We start from the raw sequence: 20,250 nt of genomic DNA on the forward strand, positions 1-20,250 counted from the left end.
AGGAAGTGAAGTTTGGAGTATTCCAATTTGAAAGCAGGGAAATAGAGTCACAGACACATTAAGATGACAGACTACTTAATTTCCAAGTATTGGAGACCTAATTTTTCAGGAGACTTTGCATTTTTTATTTTTATTTGTATTCAAATCACTGTTCCTGCTGATTTCATTTTCACTTATGGGCTGAGATACCAAGCTGGATATTTATAATATGAGCAACACATAATTACTGGCTGTTTTGGAAGTATGTTTTCTAAAGGACTTATCCCAGACTACATAGGAACAGCACTTCAGCTTTTAAACCATGATTATCCATTCTTTTCCAGCTATCCTCTGCCTTCTTATGCTCATTTCATATATTTCCATTTCTACAACAAATGAAATCAAGGACTTTACAGGCAACACTCTCAGTAATGATGACGCTTTTCTTCATTCATCTGTCTAAAGTATTGCAGGTTAAAAACCCCAAAATCTATAGATTATTTAACTGAAGACTGGACCATGTTAGATTCCGATCATGATATTGGATCACGTTGCAAAGGCAACCTTAATTCTGACATTTCCTGTCTCTACTTTGCAGTCTTAACATAAAATTAAAACAGGCTGTTTGTAAAGAAAAGAAAAAAAAGAAGCAAGAAATAGACTTGTAATTTCTTATAGTTTAAGATATTCAGCTTAGTTGTCATGCAACAGTTCAAACTTTTAGACCTACCACAATATGTAATCCTACAACCCAAATGTAACTATAGGAGCTTGTTGTCTTTGTGGATCAGCTGTTACAGGGTGACAGGTTTCAGAAAAAGTTCAAGAAATAGTCAGTAGCGGATGAGTAATGCTACATGTCAGGACTCTTTGTGTCCACTTCCAGTACTGGAAGGAGGATCCCCTTTCACCATAAGCTCCCTTTTCTCTGCATCACTTTTAGCACGCATCCCCGTGTCTCTGTGCCAGTTCCTCCTAGCTTCTTCGTCCTCACTCCATTTCCAGCTTTTGTCAATGGCTAATCTCACTCTTTGCTGTATATTACAATCTTTTTTTTTCACTAACTTCACATTCTTCCTGTGTTCTCTTCTGAACTCAAGTTTCATGCCACCCTGCCCTCCTGCCCAGTCATTTCAAGAGCTGCATTGACATTCACCATTACCAGCCTTTCATGTTTGGTGCCACATCTCCGTCTGTATTCCCTGCTTTCCCCTGCCTTCCTGTCAAGTTCCCTACTGTGTTTAGTACACATTCTGTTTCATCTTCTGCATCTGCCTGGATATCAGGGAAGCAAGCACTGAAGAGCACTCTGTTCTTATTTCAATATTTAGCACGGCAACTGTTTGCAGGAATGAGAAAGAGAAGCAGGTTAAAAACTGCTTCATTCCTGCAGCACTGGGATAAAGCATGCTCAGTACAGATGGGATCCTTGGAGAATTTAGTTGCAAAATTCTGTAAAAGCTTTCCAGTGAGTGAATCTGGGCTTTTTCTGACATGTTTTTGAATTTTTATCAGGACAGCAAAGACTGTATCTTTCCAATTTTGCAATATTTCAATTTTATCCTTACACTTTATCTGTAACTGATACATTATAATGCATAATCTAGTATGCATTATAGAAGCATTATTATATAGAATATACAACATAGTCCATAATAAAGAATACAATACTATCTCATGTTTCAGGTTCTGAGAAAAAAATACTTGCAAGGGAAATACTTACGTGTTTCTCGTCCCTCTTACAAACATATCTCTATATCAATATCAAAGCCTGTCAGGGGTAATAGTTTTTTTATCCACAATTATTATTTATTTTTCAACTTCCTGTATTAAGCATGCTATGCAGTTCTGTAACTAAGCAAACAAAGGTAGAAAAGCTGTTGCATTCTGTGGGCAAGGGAAATAATTGAAATACCAAGTGTAATGTCAACATTTAGGAAAATATGCAAGGAAATCATAATTAAAAATGAAAGTTTTATCGACTATTTTTTTATAAATAAAAGGATACTATTCAACTCGCAGTTATATGTTGGTATTTTTACTTATCGTTTCTGTGAGTCAGGAATAGGACTAATTTAAGTGTAAAACATAATTGCATTTGTCAATAAGGGGGGTATGTTGTTTTCTATTTTTCATCATGTAGCACTCATTCAGATTTACTTCTAGTTCATGGAAAGTCTTTGTAAGATGGGAGTGATAATAAAAAGAAATTTGAGTATGAGACTATAAAAAGAAGCTGTACAGGATATTTTAGGGTTGGCTTGGCTTGGGTTTTTTTTAAATACTGGGTAGATAACAGTTTTCTGGAATATCCATAAAATACTAACAAATAATCATAATTAAATAACCCCATTATGGGTCTCAGATATATTTGCATATTTTTTATCGATACAAACAGATACAAAGTTACTAGGAGCTGGTGTAGACACTGGTTTTAAATGTTTTCTTTCTTGCTTCTGTTTAAAATAACAATAAAGCAGATTATCCTCTTCTCCATACATATTGTAGGTTCACTAGATGCCTATGCCTAGCTCCCAATCCGGTTTCCCAAGACCCCCTCATCCCACACAAAAAGGTACCATACAAAGATAATGTTTGACTTTTATATACTGTTTTGTTACCAGACCTCTTACTAAGCACCAGAATAACATTTACTGCCGCTCTTACTTTCTTATTTCCATTGACATTTTCTTCCCCATCTGCTTACTTACTCCATATTTTACTTACGTACTCCATATTTACTTACTCCGTATTTTACTTACTCCATACTTACTTGCTCCATATTTGCCTGCCTGTGTTATTAATTCTTTGCTATAAATCCCACATTCCAAATTTTCTGTCCCCCAGTAGTTTACCTCCCAAGTCCTGTACACTCATCTTCATTACATTTAATCACTACCTTTATGCGTTATCTAAACCTCTAAAAATGTTCTTCTGAACTGTCTTTTTGTACTTCTGCACTGTCTTCCCCATTGACCATTCTTTTCATATGGTCCTGTGGTGTCCCTATCATGTCTTCGTTTTCACAAATTGTTCACAAATTGTTTTGTGCTTTTCTCCCAAAGCTGTCCTGTTAAGAACAGGAAGCTTAACCAATTTTTTTTCTCTCTCAGGCTGTGATTTTTTTTTTTGTCTTCTCTATTTCTGTCCTATTTTCTAGCAGTTGCCTCAGCCTGTACCATTTCTATTTTCTTCCAGTTAATTTCCAACTTCTACGTGCCACCATTCCAGCTGTTTCTGAAACTAGTTTCATTGTTTTCTGTTTGCAGTCTTCTCACCCTGTTCAGTTTCCATGAATACTCAGGCCTTTCTTTCTTTTTTACCCGAATGCCTGGTTGTGTTCTGAGGGACCCTTTGCATTGTGCCTGTCCTCAAACCTTTTCCATCATACTTCGCTCTTTCAGTCAGTTTTGACTTAGCTACGCATTTTCCTCATGTGGAAATTATGGTCCTTTTGTCCATCACTCAATATTTCATACCTCAATTCCTTATTCTGCTGCAACTTTTTTTTCCTTCTAGCACATTATCAGACTTTCTCCAAGTTAGTTTGTTACCTTACTCTCCCTGTCCCTTAGCAAAATCAAGTTATGCTTTCTAAGCCTTTCCCGCTGTTTCTTCTTGCCTTTTTCTGATTTTCCATCTCTTCTGTAGCCTCATATTAACAGTGCAGTTCAGTATAATTCTGATTGGCTTCAGACCATGCTTTACTGATGTAAGTAAAAAAGGCATTTAGCTACCATGCACATAAAAGCTTCCAGGACCGTCTGTCTCTTTCCCTGTCAGAAAAGATAAGTCAGGAAATGGAGATGTTGAGCGGATCCAGGAATAAAGAAAGAAAACAACTGCAACTCAACCCACTGATGGGCTGCATAGTCCTGTACGAAGTTACTTGTAAGGCTTTTGAAGGCTACTGAGGAAGAGTGAGAAAGAAATTATGATTCAGCTTTGGCCATGCCAAGAGCTTAGTGCGTTCATTTTGCTAAGTACTAGGGGAAGATGCCCTGTAGCTGCCCTCCACATTAGTAGAAATTGCCTAGATACAGCTTCAGTCATTTGCCTGAAAACCTAACCTAAATTCTTTTCTATGTTGGTTTGAAATTTATTTTTCAACTAGCAAAATCAGTGTAATCATCTCACCAAACAGTCCTTCATTCTTTCTTGCTTGTACGTGTGACTGAAAGATAGCTGTCTGAAGGACTTCCACATTGAAGAGGAACTTTTGGTGGTTCTGCAGAGCTTGTGCACAGAGTTCCACTTCTGATATATAAATCTTGGACAAAAGCATGTGGAAATATGTGATGATATTTTTTATGAGATCAAAAACTTTATTGAAAAGGGCCATTATCAAGACTGTTAAGTCAAGCATTCCAAAATTAGGAAATGGTAGAATTAAGGCTGTCTTCCGCACCTTTGTTCAACTGTCTTTGTGTATGCATGGTGATATAATCTTTAATTATATGATTAGATACTGTATTTTTCACAGTACTCTGTCTCATTTAGTGCAGGGGACAAGGATATAGTTGAATAAATGGATATCTATCCAATATTTTCTCTATCTTTGGTGCTCACTGTGTGCTCTCATGTTTTATATAATACCTGGTTTGTATATAATACTTTCATCATTAGGCATCATGCTTTACAGAAGAGGCACAAATTATTATGTCAGTTTCTTTCATATGACAGATCTTAATTTTGGCATTTCCTAACAGTTGAGTGTTTTGCTGAACCATTTGAATAATGTCCTAGGTAACAGTTTCCTTGGGTTTTCCTTTTTACAAGTAAGCTACAGTCAGAAGTTTCACAACCTTATGGACTATGCATCTTTAGTTTTCTAGTGATAAAGCTAACAAAGTAACTGATAAACTATGATACCTTATTATGAACAGTATGGTATAAGGAATGACCATTTTGCCGTGGGGTTTTACAGATACTTGTTGAGATAAATAAAGACAATCTTGGGATACATTTCATGCCCTTGGGCACAGAATTCTCCTTGCACTTTTCTTGCACCCTGTATTTCTTTTAACAGTGTCTCCATCAAGCTTTCTTATTCATGTCTCTTCCTTATCTATGGCCTAATTTTCCATTTCCAAATTTTATAATCTTGCCTCTTTCTTGTTTACCTTTCAATACAAGTTTCTATTAATTTTCAGTTATAATTCCAGCGTCTAATTTTAACTTCTCACACCTAATATCCTTGTTAATCAAGATCCAGTCATCTGCAGATAGTGGCTTATAACACTCTATCCATACGCCACACATCCAGTTACTTGTCAAGATTTCTTCCTCTTCAGATGACTTTACCTGACTTTCTTACCCTGTATGTCTTCTGTCCTCCTCTTTCCTTCTGTACTCAGCCACTGGGTCCTGTTCTTGTCTAGTAAGTCCAAACCACTCAATCTCTCAACTTCAGTCTTTGTTACTGTCAGCCAACCATTTCTTATTACTAGCCCCCTTTCACAGTGTCTTCCAGTGCCCTAATTTCTGTGTTTCTATGTGTTTAACCAGTCTCTGTCACTCCCTCTACTTACATTTTCTGTCTCTATTTTCAGTTCCAACTGCATTAGACTTCTTGTCCTAATTTCTCTATATCTTAAGTTTTATGGGAGTTTATGGTTCATAGACTTAGAGAAGATTACTGTTGGCTGTAACGGGACACATTTTTCAGTGCAAGACTTCTCTCAAATTAACTAATAATTTTTTTTTTTTAAATAGTTTTCAATATCCTCAAATGACAGGATGTCTGTTTCTTTTCTGGGGACATACATTCTCTTTGCAGCACATTTTAAATAAAATGCCTTTGCTTTTGTGTTACTTTCATTTATTTTGCCCATGATACTGACTGTTATGACCAGCATCAAGTCAATTTCTGTTTACCCATTATCCTCTGTAGAGTCCCTTCAATAGCAGTATCTTTCTCCCAGGGCTTCTCTGTCCTATCTTTGCATTTTCTCTCTTGCTCCCTGTGTCCGCCCTTCCTCTTAATCAAAAGCAATTCCATTTGCACCCATAGACCCTCAGAGACAAGGTCATCTATCTGTATAATGCTGTGTAAACCAATGGTCATATATTCTCTACAGTACTGATTGATTAAACCCCAGAAAAGGAAAGCATCTGATTCTTTATACATTTTAACAGGGCTTTTTCTTGCCTTTTTTTTCTCATTAAACTTCTTAGAAATGCTAAATATATATATAAACTTGCAAATTTTGCATTTTTATTCAACTGACACTTGTTTATAAGGTATTCCATTTTTATCGCTGCTTAGTAAGTACTGTGGATTATTTGTTACTCATTTATTTTTGCATGGGACTTCTAGCAGACAGGTGCTTCAGTTTAGTATAGAGCCAGGATTCTCAAATGGATTCATCAGCTCATTTTAAGAATGAAAATATATTTTCATTTTCCCATGTGACATCCTTTCTTCTCTGCTGAACTATTTCATCGCTGTTTCAGCTTTCTTATATTACTGCTTTCCCATTTTCCTTTCCCCTCTGTTTAAACCTCGCCCTCCCTGCCAAATACTACTGAATAACCCAGATCTTCCTTATTAGGCCACTTCTTTGGCCTGTGAGGCAACATCTGTGGATGATGTGAAGCTATGTGTGTTCTGGTTGACCAGGTGGCTGACTAGGAGATGCATTCATTCTGAGGGATCAGTGACAAGCTAGGAGATACACATTTTCTGCTGGACATCTTGTTGCTGCCTCTTGGCAGCTGGGCAAATCAAACAGTACATGATGCTTCTCAGCAGCTGATGGGCCCAACAAATGGTTTTTCAAGCTGCAAGAGACCCACGGCCCACCTGTTGTGCAGGCCTGCTATAAAGGTTGAACATTTCAGCAGGGAAAAGAAGTCAGGAGCTGGAAACAAAGCTGTCAGAAGCCTGGAAGGCAAAGGGTTTTTTTTTCTAGATATATTGAATAACTGCCCAAGGAAACATCTGCTACTTTCCTAGGCTGTTTATGGAAACAAACAGCTGACTATTCTAGACCCACAGAAATATGAAAAGGTTCTGTAAAGCAGCAATTACAAAACAGTGGTCTGGGTTTTTTTGGAGATGAACTTTTCTGTGACTTTTAAGCCACTTAGCCTGATACTCCATTATTCCATCTTTAATTGTGGATTAAAAAAAAAAAACCACCAACAAAAACAGCAAAACCAAAAAAATAACAGCAACAAAACCAATCATTCCTACAAAAATAAACCCAATACAAAAAAAAAAAGACACCACAAAACACAAAAAAACTAACAAAAAAAACCCCCCAAAACAGCCCAACAAAGCAAGAACACAAACCCCAAACCAAACCTAATACTTCCCATTTAATTTGTCAAGGAAGACTATTTTTCAGCTTAGGAGTGAACAAGCAGTAGGGTCTGCCTTTTTTTGTGAAATACCATGTCTTGTGAATGTGTGACTTTCAGCAATCTAACAGATAGATTTTGCATATTTCTTTTTACCTGTCTGATTATCAGGCTTCCTCCTTAAGTTTCCCATTCTTAAGGTTTCTGAATTTCAGTAAGGCAACTGGTTTCAGTCTCTACAGCTTTGGGTAACTGCAGACATAAGACAGGACCATGCCCTCCTTAGGGCTAGTCTGTCACCTCTAGCTACATGTAGTGATCTGAGCTACCAGAAAACTGTGAAAAAGAGAATGGAGCAAAGCTGTTGTAGTGACCCACTAGGAAGTGATGTCTGCTCTCTTGTTATTGATCCTTCTCTGCATGCCAGAGTTTGTCAAATAAATAGATGCATTGGTGAAAATGTATCAGTTTTAGAAGCTGAAGGGGAGAGTCTTTTCTGCATTGCTCTTCTCTGTTGTCTTTCTTACTCCCCAAGTATTTTCACACGAAGTGGTGTTGTTAAAGCGGGGAAACTGTTGGAAGTTTAATGTCTAACCCTCAATGACATTTAGTTTAGCTGCTTTACTAACTCCCTTTGGTTAGTCTACCTGATTGTATTTTATTTTCATTCAGTCTTCCAAAAATATTTGCTGGTTAAATACTGTTCCTATTTGCAGTAGCAGATGCTTAAAATGCTTCATTTTCCCTCTGATTAGTGCCTTAAACTTAATCTGCTTTTTGACTGCAGTGTGTAACGCTTTGTATTGTCAGGGTCATGTACTTATGATTCAACTGTACAGTGCTGTGCACTTCAATGAAATTATATACATATAATAATTAACAACAATCTGTGTGCGCTACTTTGAATTTCATTACTGTTGCGGAAGCTGTACCTCTGGAAATCGGTTCTCTAATTTTTACACATTTTAGAAAAAGCTGGGCTCTCTCCTGTGCACTAATTAAAATATTTTATTTTCCCTAAGAAGAATAAGCCTTACTATCTTTACAACCTCATTAGTTTTAAAGAAATTTGTTTTACTGATTTTTTGGCTTGACACACAATCCAGTATAGTACATATTTTAAACCTAGATTGAGCATTAGACATTCATGACGTTTCTTGCTTGTTTGTTTTTTTACTATTGAAATCTGAATAGTCAGTGGGGAGACATACAGCAAGGATTTATTTTGCTTCATATTTCCATGACCATGAGTAAATACTGAAATTATCTTACCATGCATGGAAACCAAAGAGTAATAACTATGTTCCCTATCCCCCTCCCTAGGAGTCCAGCACTTTGGCAGGTTTTCAACCCAAACTAATCAATTAAAGATAACATTGATTAACTTAAACAGAAGGTGGTATTGATTGCAGGCAGTAACCTATAAATAGACATTTGTTTCATAGTGTTCATAGGTCATTGTTAGCTACACTTTAAACTTTAAGGTACATAATCCTATTATCTATCACCCAAAAAGCAAAGGAAGGGCATAGAGTTAATGAACAGTTACATACATGTTGCAAAGTATTCTAATAGAGCCCTCTTATTCAACACTTACACTCTTACATAAACTTTTTCATATTCTCTTTGAAATTGCTATCTATTGCAATTTACGTCTCATTTTATAGCTGCATATATACGAAGCTGCTGGAAATCAAATATGTTCATTACTTTTCTACTGAGATAAATGATTAATCAATCAGAGGCTTTCTTCCAACATAGTACTTTAGTGCACTTTTAAAGCAACTATGTGTAAAATTAATGACTAAGCATGAACAGAGTCAAATGGGAAAATTCAGGACAGTAAGAATATTAAATAAAGCACATTGTGCACCAAAAAGGCTATTAAGACTTTATATAGAAATGTTTTGCTCTGTTGCATTTTTGTTCATCTCTTACTCCCTCTTTCCTCCATGTTCATATTATTCAAACAGGGAGGGATAGGATCTGTGAATTCTTACCTGACAGACTTCTGAGGTCACCCCAGTTGTCTTGCGACCTGGGAGAGATGGGCACTGCAAGCCACTAAACTACCTATTTGTTTCCCATGAGTACTCTTTTCCATTCATCTTCTCCATCAGAAGGTAGCTGAAACCTGAACAGGCTGGTAAAACACACATTCAGTGTGTTTTAGCATAGTATCATCAGATGAAAAACAAATCAGGTTTTTTCCTTCCACAGAAAGAACTAAAGACTTTATTTTTTTAAGCCAGGATGAAAAAAATTATTAAAACATAATTTCAGTGAAATGGTTTTTCTGTAGCCTATCATGAAAAAGGTATAAACAAAGTGGATTTCTACTTACTTCACAACTGAACTGTAGTCCTGTGTCTTTTAGGTTGATTGAGGAATTAGATCTGCTGACTGTAAGCTGTTTACCAGTGTTTGCCTCTGAACTGTGTAGAGAGCTATTCCTTTTTTTCTCTCTTTTTTTATTTCAACCACATTTACTACTTCTTAGACAGGTGTTGGAAAGTGGTATCATGTCAGCTGTGTCATAAAGAGGATTGTTCCTTGGCATTTAGTTTTTAAACTATTACAGACATTAAAAGTGCCTGGTGTTTGTGTATCAGCCCCTTATAAAGTAACTTCATCTGTCAATATTATATATTATAACATTATATATATTTTTTATATATTGATTATTTATTGATTTAATATGGTCACCCCTCACATATCAAGTTGACCTGTGTGTTCAGCTTTTGGCAAAAAGACTGGACATAAACTCTAGATTCTGTTACTTCTACATAAATATAACCAGTTTCGTTAAAATTACTTGCATAATAACATTTAAAATGTTTGAAGCTACAATAAAGGAATAGGGAATGGGTTGTTTACTTTATGTAAGTTCTGCTAGCTTCCTAACCCAAAGCTCCATTGAATTTCATTCTTCAGCTTCTTTGTATACAGGCAGACTCAATGCCTGCTGTACTTTTCTACTCATTGAAGTGAAGACAAACCAGTGTCAGCTTCCTGTACGCCAGGAGCTGAAGACTAAGCGTTTGTTCTTTACTACATAATTTCCTTTTGATATTTTGGTAAAAACCACAAAAAAAGGTTCAACATATAATGAAACCCGAGTCATCAAAGGCAAAACTATCCCCAAATATGCTATGGCAACAGCAAGAAGCAAAGGAGTTGCCAGATGTTTACATGGAAGAGTATTCAATGCGTTTCTCCTATAATGTAAACCCATTTTACTGCAGCAATGGTGCAATAGTATTAATTAAATATTTTGACATGATCATCCCTACCTATATCCCCTACCATATTCTTGAAATTACTGTCCCCATTCAATGACTAAGGTAAACAAAAATTAGTAAAGGAATATAGCAAGTAATGTCATTTCCCTTAAAGCTTTACACAAATGTATTATGAGATGAGATGATGACTGTGAGATGTTAGTGTCTGTGCTGGTAAATGACTTCTTCTGTTTATGTAAGAAGTTCTATGTGTTCATGAACCCATATTCCCGATGAGGTAGATTCCTGATTCAGGTACCTTTTTTGATCTCAGGTCTTGCTGTCAGACTCACCTGCAAATGCAGATTTTGAGCCTGAAGGACGGCAGTGAATTAGTCTTGTGAACATTAAAAGAGGGTTTTCTTAACTGTGGAGAGCAACAGGGGAAAAAACAATGAAGGTACTTATTTGGAAGCATCACTGCAATTGGAAGCATTTTGATAAGGAGTAACGTAGAAGGTGATGAATAAGGCGAAACCTTTCAAGTTCTCTGTTTCCAGTTGTTAAAAGGGAACAGCCAGTGAAGGAGTGACAATTCAAAGAAGTAGTCTAGAAAAATATTTTTGCCATATGAATTTGTTTATACAGCTCACAGAGAAGTAGGCTTTAGTAGGAAAGACATGAGAAGAAACAGTATGTGAATTTACATCCAGACAGAGTGATAGGAAAATGAGGGAAAGGGATTTTTTTTTTTTTTCTGAGAAGAGATTTAGACAGTGTTGTATTGAAGAGTCAAAAGTAACAAACAGGATACCTTCATTTTGAACTTCACTGACAGGCAAGATGAAAAGAGTAGTTCACAGTGACTAAGAGGAGTAGTTGTGGTAAGGAAGAGGAGGAGAAATCAGAAGGGGTGAATGATTAAGAGCTCTGTTTCCCCAACCTGCAATTATCAGAGCAGCTAAACAGTCACACAGAGAATCAGAAAAACAGGTTGAGGTTTTAGGTCAGACAGAAGGGAATAGACATGGAGCACAAAGGGCTTTGTCAATTGTCAGTGAGGATATGATGGTGGAATTTCTTATCTTGGATTAGATAACTCAAGTAGAAAGCTGGGAGAGGGAGACAATGGGAGGAAGATCACAGCCCTGAGAAACTGAAACAGAAAGTTGAGGAAGAAGCCAAAAAGTCAAACTGGGAAAGAAATTAGCCATGCTGATGGAAAATAAGAAGATCCTAACAAAAGGAGAACAATATCTGAATACCAAAAACCTTTTATCAAAGCCTGGTCTAGAAAAGTCTAGGAAGTAGGGTCTGAGGTGCTGGTTCTAAGATTTGGCTAGAAAGAAATCATTAAGAACAGATAAAATAAAAGTTTGCAAAAGATGACTAGCAACAGAATTGATGGTGAAGGACAAAGGTACTTCCCAGCATTTTCCAAGTGTTGTGGTCATTCATCCATGTGCTTAACTGACGCATTCTTACCAGATTAGGAACATGCAAGTATTATATCCATGTTGTCAAATTAAAAAAAAAGGCTATTCAAAGAATAGGAAAGTTTCATAGGTTTTAACTTTCAACTTTTGAAGTTAAAGTCCTTCTTTACATTTTCTTTTATCAACAATATCCCTAAGGACAGGACTCTGTACATACAGAATTATTACCATGTGAGTTTTAGAAATTTTCTTGTATATTTTTTGCTAAACGTCTGTGGTAATTGTGGTGGTAAAATTAAGAAAATTGTGAATTTTCTCAATGGTAGTAATCATCTATCAAAAAATACAAATTTAGGCATGGCCACATTTTTGCTCCCGTTGTTGCATTTAGAGAAAGTCTCAGTTTCTGTCAGACGCTGTAAATTTGCCACCTAACTGAAAGAATAAACAAACTAAATTGAACCATTACACTCTAAATATCATATTGCAGATAAAAAGTATGTACACAGCAAAACTTTCAAAGGGAGGTACCTTCAGTTGAAACTTGGTGAACTGTTGAAGTCATATTGCCTAAGGGGGAGGGAAGGGAAGTTTAATACTTTGAGGGGGACTTATAATGTTACATTACCTTTAATTCTGCAAATAAATTTATTCTGTAGGTGAGCAAATATTCTTAACAGTCTTGTAACAGCCTGTTTTTGTGAAGAGTATTGGCTAGTGATTTTCTCTGCTTGTGGAAAACTTGGTTTATACTGGTACAAGTGTCAAGAATAAGAGCAACTAAAATGCACCTCTGTACTTCATCAAATTTACGCATGTGTATTCACATTGTTGAAAAAGAAAGCTTCTTTTATGTTATCAGACTCAGAGGGGATACCGTAAACTCTTTCGATAGAACAATCTTTTACTATAGTAGCTTAAACTACAGAATAAACATATTACACCTTGAGTATTGCATATAATAAAATAGGATTTAAATGAACGATATTGAAATCAAAGTTCAATTTAGGAACTTGAGTGTATTGTTGTGAAAAGCCTAGTCAGTTATATTTATAGCTTCATATTTTCACAGCAAGTAAACAGTTTAGAAACCTAGGGGTCCCTTATGCTTTATGCAAGTGCAGTAGTTTTTAAATAACAGCATAAGGTCCACAATTTCCTTTCCTTAAAACCTCCAATAAAAAACAAAAATAAATGCCACCACCACACAAACTACAAAGGTAAAAAAATGCTGTATCTTGCATTTTTCTACCTCCTGTGGCTAGGGACAGAATGCAGACATGCCACAATAATGTTTTTTATTTCTACTGTTCAAACCATATTAATGAGAACATCATTTTGGAGAACTAATTATTTCTATTTGTCTTGTGTCACACTTTCTAATTCCCCTATATTAGCACAGCCAAAGCAAATTAATTGCTTTTCCAGCAGTTGAACCTTGTCCAAGAATGAGCTCACATTCCCTTCCAGTTTTGCAGTTTCTAGGAGTGCATTGTGTCAAAATTTCTCTTGATACTAAACACAGCCCAGAGAATATCTTTACAGATTTCGGTTGCTGCTCACTTGATGAAATTTATAAGTTTAAGTGACCCACTAGGAAAGATAAAGTTCTTAGCTGCAAGATTATACATCAAAACAGTTAAAGTGAAATTAAAATTAAATGAATGAATCTCACTGAAGCAAAAAAAGCAGTAATTAATGGTTCCCTTAATTGTCTTCATAAAATATTTGCATGGGTCTAATTTGCATAATTTGCATGTATTAATTAATCTTTCAAAGGAATTTTGTGCTGAGAGAAGCCAAAAAATCTCTTTGTTTTATTTAACATCTAATGAAATATTTATCTTCATTAATGAACTTCTCATCTTCATTAAAATAAAAATTGCACAAGTTTGTATGTTTTAAATGTTTTTATAATTGTAGTATGCAAAAAAATCTCTTCAGACCTACGGTATCTGAAAAACAAACACATTAGTGCACATTCTATGTCATTTTGACTACAGCAACATTTTAAATTTGAGAAACCTTATCTCCTCCCCTAGAAGTTTCCAAGGGGCTTTAAAGTTCTTCAATTTCGTGATAATTGATGATTTTTCTTTTATTTTTAATTTACAAATAGATTTGACCAGTTAAACATTTTGGTATCTTTAATTCTTGTCAACCTCTGATACGTAACAGCTTTTCTGGAACAGATATAGTGTACAGTAAAAGAGACTAACATCATAGGTTGAAATTTAAAATACTGCATGATTTCGTACGTGACATGGGGTTAGTTTATAATCTTTTAGACTAACAGTTGTGGAAAAAACTGTTTGTGAGTTACTGCCTGACATTTGGTGATTGAACCTGGAGTAAGACTGATGACAGTAACAGTTATAAAGGACAATAGTGGCAGAGGACCTAAAGTTAAATGACAGGTTGCAGTGATCAGCAACTTTGAGACAGTATCCAAAACAGCTAGATGTCCATAAAGAGAATTAAAAAAAAATGGTATTAAGGTTTTGTTCAAAATTTAAATGTAGAAGTGTAAGGAGATGAAGTACTTCGCAGAGGCAGTTTCTGTAAAAAGAGTAGGTGTGAGAGAGTGATGATTAGTTTTGGGGGGACAAAGGTGAAGGCTGTTACTTTAAAAGGGGACCACCTAGAATGCCAAGGTAATGTATCAGCTACTTAATATTGTTGGAAATAGTGTTTGTGGAGAAAGAATAGCGAAGTGTGGTTAAAATAAAATAGCTTCTGTACAGAATATTAATGTTGTTCATAGTAAGATTTGTGGAATGGAGTTTCGTTTTTTTCAAGGATAAGTACAATATTATTGGAATAATAACTTGAAATAGGGAAATGATTGGGGATTTTGAATGCAAAGAATTTTATTTGCACAACGAAACAGCATGATAGGATCTGCACTCATTTTATTATGAAATGCCTATGCTTAAATCCTTGCACAAGGAGTTTATAAACACATTAATGTGTTCGAATATGCTTTATACTTGCAACACCTTAGAAAGCCAGCCCTGTGGAGATAGAAGAGTAGGAGCTGCTTAAGAGTGCTTTAAGATGCAGCACTCATTGTATAAAATAATTTAGGAAACAGGATGTTTAAGCTATAGAGGCTGTATAAAGAGTCATATATTCTTTACTACATTATCCTAATATTTTTTCAACTGATAAGATATAGTGGAAATTTGTGGGTACCATAATGGGCAAACTCAAGTGGAAAAGGAGAATCTATGGATTATGGAAGGAGGGGCTGGCCGCTTGGGAGGAATATAGGACAGTTGTTAGAGGATGTAGGGAGGCAATTAGGACAGCTAAGGCCTCCTTGGAACTCAATCTTGCTAGTCGGGTTAAAGACAATAGAAAGGGCTTCTTCAAATACATAGCAAATAAAACTAAAACAAGAGGCAATATAGGCCCACTGCTGAACGAAGTGGGTACCCTGGAGACAGAGGATATAAAGAAGGCAGAGGTGCTGAATGCCTTCTTTGCCTCTGTCTTTACTCCTGCAGACTCTCCCCGAGGGCCCCGGATTTCTATAGCCCCAGAAGGAGTCAGGACAAAGGAGGAGTTTGCTTTGGTAGATGAGGATTGGGTTAGGGATCAGCTATGCAAACTGGACATCTGTAAATCGATGGGTCCGGATGGAATGCACCCACGGGTGCTGAGGGAGCTGGCGGAGGTCATTGCTAGGCCACTTTCCATCATCTTTGGTAAGTCGTGGGAAACGGGCGAGGTGCCTGAGGATTGGCGGATGGCAAAGGTCACACCAATCTATAAGAAGGGCAAGAAGGAGGACCCGGGTAATTATAGACCGGTCAGCCTTACCTCCATCCCTGGAAAGATGATGGAACAACTTATTCTTGACTCCATCACTAGGCATATCAAGGATGAGGGGGTCATTAAGAACAGCCAACATGGTTTTATGAGGGGGAAGTCATGTATGACCAACCTTATAGCCTTCTATGAGGAAGTGACTAGGTGGAGGGATGATGGTAGAGCGGTAGATGTAGTTTTTCTTGATTTCAGTAAGGCATTTGATACTGTCTCCCACAGCATCCTCATAGATAAGCTAAGGAAGTGTGGGCTTGACGATCAAGTAGTGAGGTGGATCGAGAACTGGTTGAAAGGAAGAAGGCAGAGAGTTGTGGTCAATGGCGCAGAATCTAGCTGGAGGTCTGTGACTAGTGGAGTTCCTCAGGGGTCGGTGCTGGGACCGGTGCTGTTTAATATTTTCATCAATGACCTGGATGAGGGAACTGAGTGCACCCTCAGCAAGTTTGCTGATGACACAAAACTGGGAGGAGTGGCTGACACACCAGAGGACTGTGCTGCCATTCAGCGAGACCTGGACAGGCTGGAGAGTTGGGCGGGGAGAAACTTGATGAAATTTAACAAGGGCAAGTGTAGAGTCTTGCATCTGGGGAAGAACAACCCCATGTACCAGTACAGGTTGGGGGTTGACCTGCTGGAAAGTAGTGAAGGGGAAAGGGACCTGGGGGTCCTGGTGGATAGGAGGATGACCATGAGCCAGCAATGTGCTCTTGTGGCCAAGAAGGCAAATGGCATCTTAGGGTGCATTAGAAAGGGAGTGGTTAGTAGGTCAAGAGAGGTTCTCCTCCCCCTCTACTCAGCCTTGGTGAGGCCGCATCTGGAATATTGCGTCCAGTTCTGGGCCCCTCTGTTCAAGAAGGACAGGGAATTGCTTGAAGGAGTCCAGCGCAGAGCCACAAAGATGATTAAGGGAGTGGAACATCTCCCTTATGATGAGAGGCTGAGGGAGCTGGGTCTCTTTAGCTTGCAAAAGAGGAGACTGAGGGGTGACCTCATCAATGTTTACAAATATGTGAAGGGTAGGTGTCAGGATGATGGAGCTAGGCTTTTTTCAGTGATATCCAGTGATAGGACAAGGGGCAATGGGTGTAAACTGGAACATAGGAAGTTCCACGTTAACATCAGGAAGAACTTCTTTACTGTAAGAGTGACAGAGCACTGGAACAGGTTGCCCAGGGGGGTTGTGGAGTCTCCTACACTGGAGATATTCAAGGCCTGCCTGGACAAGTTCCTGTGTGATGTACTGTAGGTTACCCTGCTCTTGCAGGGGGGTTGGACTAGATGATCTTTTTAGGTCCCTTCCAACCCTTGGGATTCTGTGATTCTGTGATTCTGTGAATAGATATCGTTGTGTATTATGAAGATGTGGAATAGCAGCTGAGGCAATGTAATTATCTATAAAATACCCAAACAATATTAGTGGGAGGGATATGTATCACTTCACAATTTTGTGGGGTAGATGTCTTTATCTGAGCTATTTAGGCTGGACTCCTGTTAAAGTCAATGAAGAGTAATAGACACATCTCTTCCTTTGAAGAAAATTAATCATAACCTCCAAGTTTCTTCATTGATTACAAAACCAGCTCAAACGCAGCTATCTACAGTGCAGGTGGCTGAAGCTAATGTGGTGAATCTCATCTGTTGTGTATTTTCCTTTTTTGCTTGCCTCAGAATTCCAACATCACTAGTGATAGTAAACACTCTACAAGCAACTGCATTTCAGTCTCTTCTTATAACTACTGATGCTGGAAATGAGTAATTGTGCATCATTTCTGGAAAAATATCCATGCCTGACAATTCCCTTTCTGCTTGGTGTAGTTCTGTAATGTTTCCATACTTTACAGTTTTGAAATTTGCATAAAATATGACCCTCAAATGAAATGAATTTTGCATTAATCTTGAAGCTTTGCAGCTTTTATTGCAATTAGATGCTACTATGGGAGGCACAGGAATGAAGCAAGAATCTAAAGAATTCAGAAAACTCTGAAATAAGAACAAAAGTGGACATAAGTTGAGAGGAAAAAAAAGAGGTAGACGAAGTATCACAGAACTCTAAAATGAAAAGTGATGTTATGTTCCTAATATAGTTGTATTATAGTGCACTAACTATATTACTGTATCATTACTAATTTGTAATGGACAACTAGTAAATATTTTTCCATTTAAATGTATTTTTGCTTGCAAATAAGACATGGGTTGGAATTAATGTGATGAAACTTAGAAGTCTACAATGTAGACACTTACATCTGTGCTTGTAACCCTCGACCCTCTGTGAAGGGAGTGAAGTGCCTAGAGCACGGTTCACCACTTCATAAAGTAGGTGTCTATATTTCTCCTTTGTCTACGGACATAGGTGTAACTAGAGTACCCTGGGGTAGAACTCTACAAACAAATTTAGTAAACTCAGTAACATTCCAGAAAAGATTAATTGAGTTTCTGGAAGTGAGAAAATAAATTTCTTGTGGGAGCTTTGGCCAGGGGTGGGAAGGGTGCGGATTTGATTGTTTGGTTGAGTTTGGTGGTGTTTATGGATAATTTTTTTTTTTTCAGTAAATTCACTAAATCCATTTTACAGCAGGGGTTATACTCCAGGATGGTCTAACTGCAAAGGATAAATGTAGCATGTGACAAAGTCACAAGTATATGATAAGGACTCACTGTCTTTGCTTATTTCACATTTTGCAGCGAACAAAAGATCAAGTGGATAATATCAATTTCACAATTAAAATAATAGCATTTGTTTGGGTGCCTTACATGCTTTAGTTCTGATATTTTGTTTTTTAATTATATGGTGACAGAATAGCGCATTTTGCATGCTTCAGTGCATTTTTAACCAATGCCTTAAGCCAGAATTGAATCTTTATGCAGTCTTTATCTACTGATTTCTTGATGGCAGCACTGATGCTTTCGTATCTCACAAGGGTGTTGTGAAACTTAATTAATGTTTGTAAAGTATTCTGGATCCTGGATGAAAGGCACAACAGAAGTTCAGTTATGTTGTTAGCTTCTGCTTTTATATTTTCTTTGGTGACTGATCAGAATCCCAGGCATTAAAAAACGACAAAGAGAGGTGATGCAAGGTACGGCAATTCACAACTTACCATCTAATTAGTTTCAAATCTAGTACAGGAAAATAGATTTTAAAATATTTTATGGGATTCAGTAAGGAAATAGTTGATAGTCATAACTTTGCATAAGGCAGCTTGCTTGGATTTTCAGGAGATAAAAGTTTAATGGAATGACTTACCTTAATTACTCTGTGTTAGATCAAAAGTGGTATATTACTGAGTGGCAGCATTTCGGCACAATAGGTGACAGTCTGTCTTTTATAACCCTAAAGTAGCTGTAGACTAAGAAGTCCTGTTAAAAAGAATAGCAGTTCAAAAGTCACTTAATATATTCAAGAGGCAAACAAGCAGTTAAAATGTAAATAAAACTGTATGGTGAGACTGTATCAGGCAGTGAACAGTCTTAAGAGCTAGGAAGGTAGCCACCACTTGCACACTCCAGCTCAGTTGCTGTATTACTTTTATGTCACTTAAAAAAATAAAGAGAAAGAAAAAAGAAAGATACCCTTGCCATCAGTAAAGCTATATTAATTTAAACTACCTGAGAGTCTTATGGTTTAATTTTAAAGTGGCCAAAGGTTTTAGGTTTTGTCATTTGTCTATTTGCCTGTATGAAAACAAAAAACCACACCAACAAAACACCAAAAACCAACCCCACCAAAAAAAAAACCCACAACAACAACAAAACAAAAACAAACAAACAACAAAAAAACCCAAACAGAAAATAAAAGAAGCAAAATATTTTTATGTCCTTCAGAAGTCAGAAATTTTTATAGTATTTTAAGATAAATTCTTAATATGTCTGTAATATTCATATAAGTGCCAATTACGATGCCAAGTCTATTTTAATTCTAAAAATAGCATTTTGTAGCAGTGGTTATTTTTATATTGACATCATTAAGAAAGATAACATAAAACAATTTAGGCTTTATATAATTCAAGCATTCAGCTTTCCCAAGGATTTGATTTAGACCTTGACCTCTCTATGTCAGTATCTCAAGTTCATTTGAAGAAAAAAAAAGAAATAAATCAACTAAGAAAAGTAAGTATAAAGGAAGTGGAACTAAAATTAACACATTTGGAAGGAATACTTAGCCAGCATGGCGTTCCATCTATAGCTAAAATTTGCTGTCATCATATATCTATAATAAGTATTCTTCCAGTGAACTGCCAGCTGGCTTGTAAAGAGGAAAATCTATTCTATAGAACAGACTGGTAGCTTTAAAAAGAAATCTTCAGCTTTTCAAGTTGTTACAGGAAGTATTTTGGTCATTGTAATGTTCCATAACACCTGAAGGACATCCTGGGAGACAGCAGTATATATAATGATAATGTGATGTCATTTTGTTTTTCATAGTTGATAAACACATGTGTATCAGTAACGATAAAAGGAATATTTTTTTCTATAAT

At 36.7% G+C, this 20,250-nt stretch overlaps 1 protein-coding gene across 8 annotated transcripts in view; it reads left to right on the forward strand.

The window, feature by feature from the left end:
• The window catches only part of DACH1 (dachshund family transcription factor 1), a 374,731-nt gene that overhangs the window by 338,486 nt on the left and 15,995 nt on the right, over window positions 1–20,250 (forward strand). For 3 of the 8 annotated variants that reach the window (XM_065678142.1, XM_065678141.1, XM_065678147.1), the window contains one exon: window positions 2,488–2,554. The exons of the other annotated variants lie outside the window; for them this stretch is intronic. In XM_065678142.1, coding sequence (XP_065534214.1) covers window positions 2,488–2,510 — 23 coding nt within the window. In that variant the 3' untranslated portion in view covers window positions 2,511–2,554. The remainder of the gene's footprint in view (window positions 1–2,487; window positions 2,555–20,250) is intronic. 8 annotated transcript variants of the gene reach the window in all.

Source organism: Lathamus discolor, chromosome 4 (genome assembly GCF_037157495.1).
Source record: "Lathamus discolor isolate bLatDis1 chromosome 4, bLatDis1.hap1, whole genome shotgun sequence".
Lineage (NCBI taxonomy): Eukaryota > Metazoa > Chordata > Aves > Psittaciformes > Psittacidae > Lathamus > Lathamus discolor.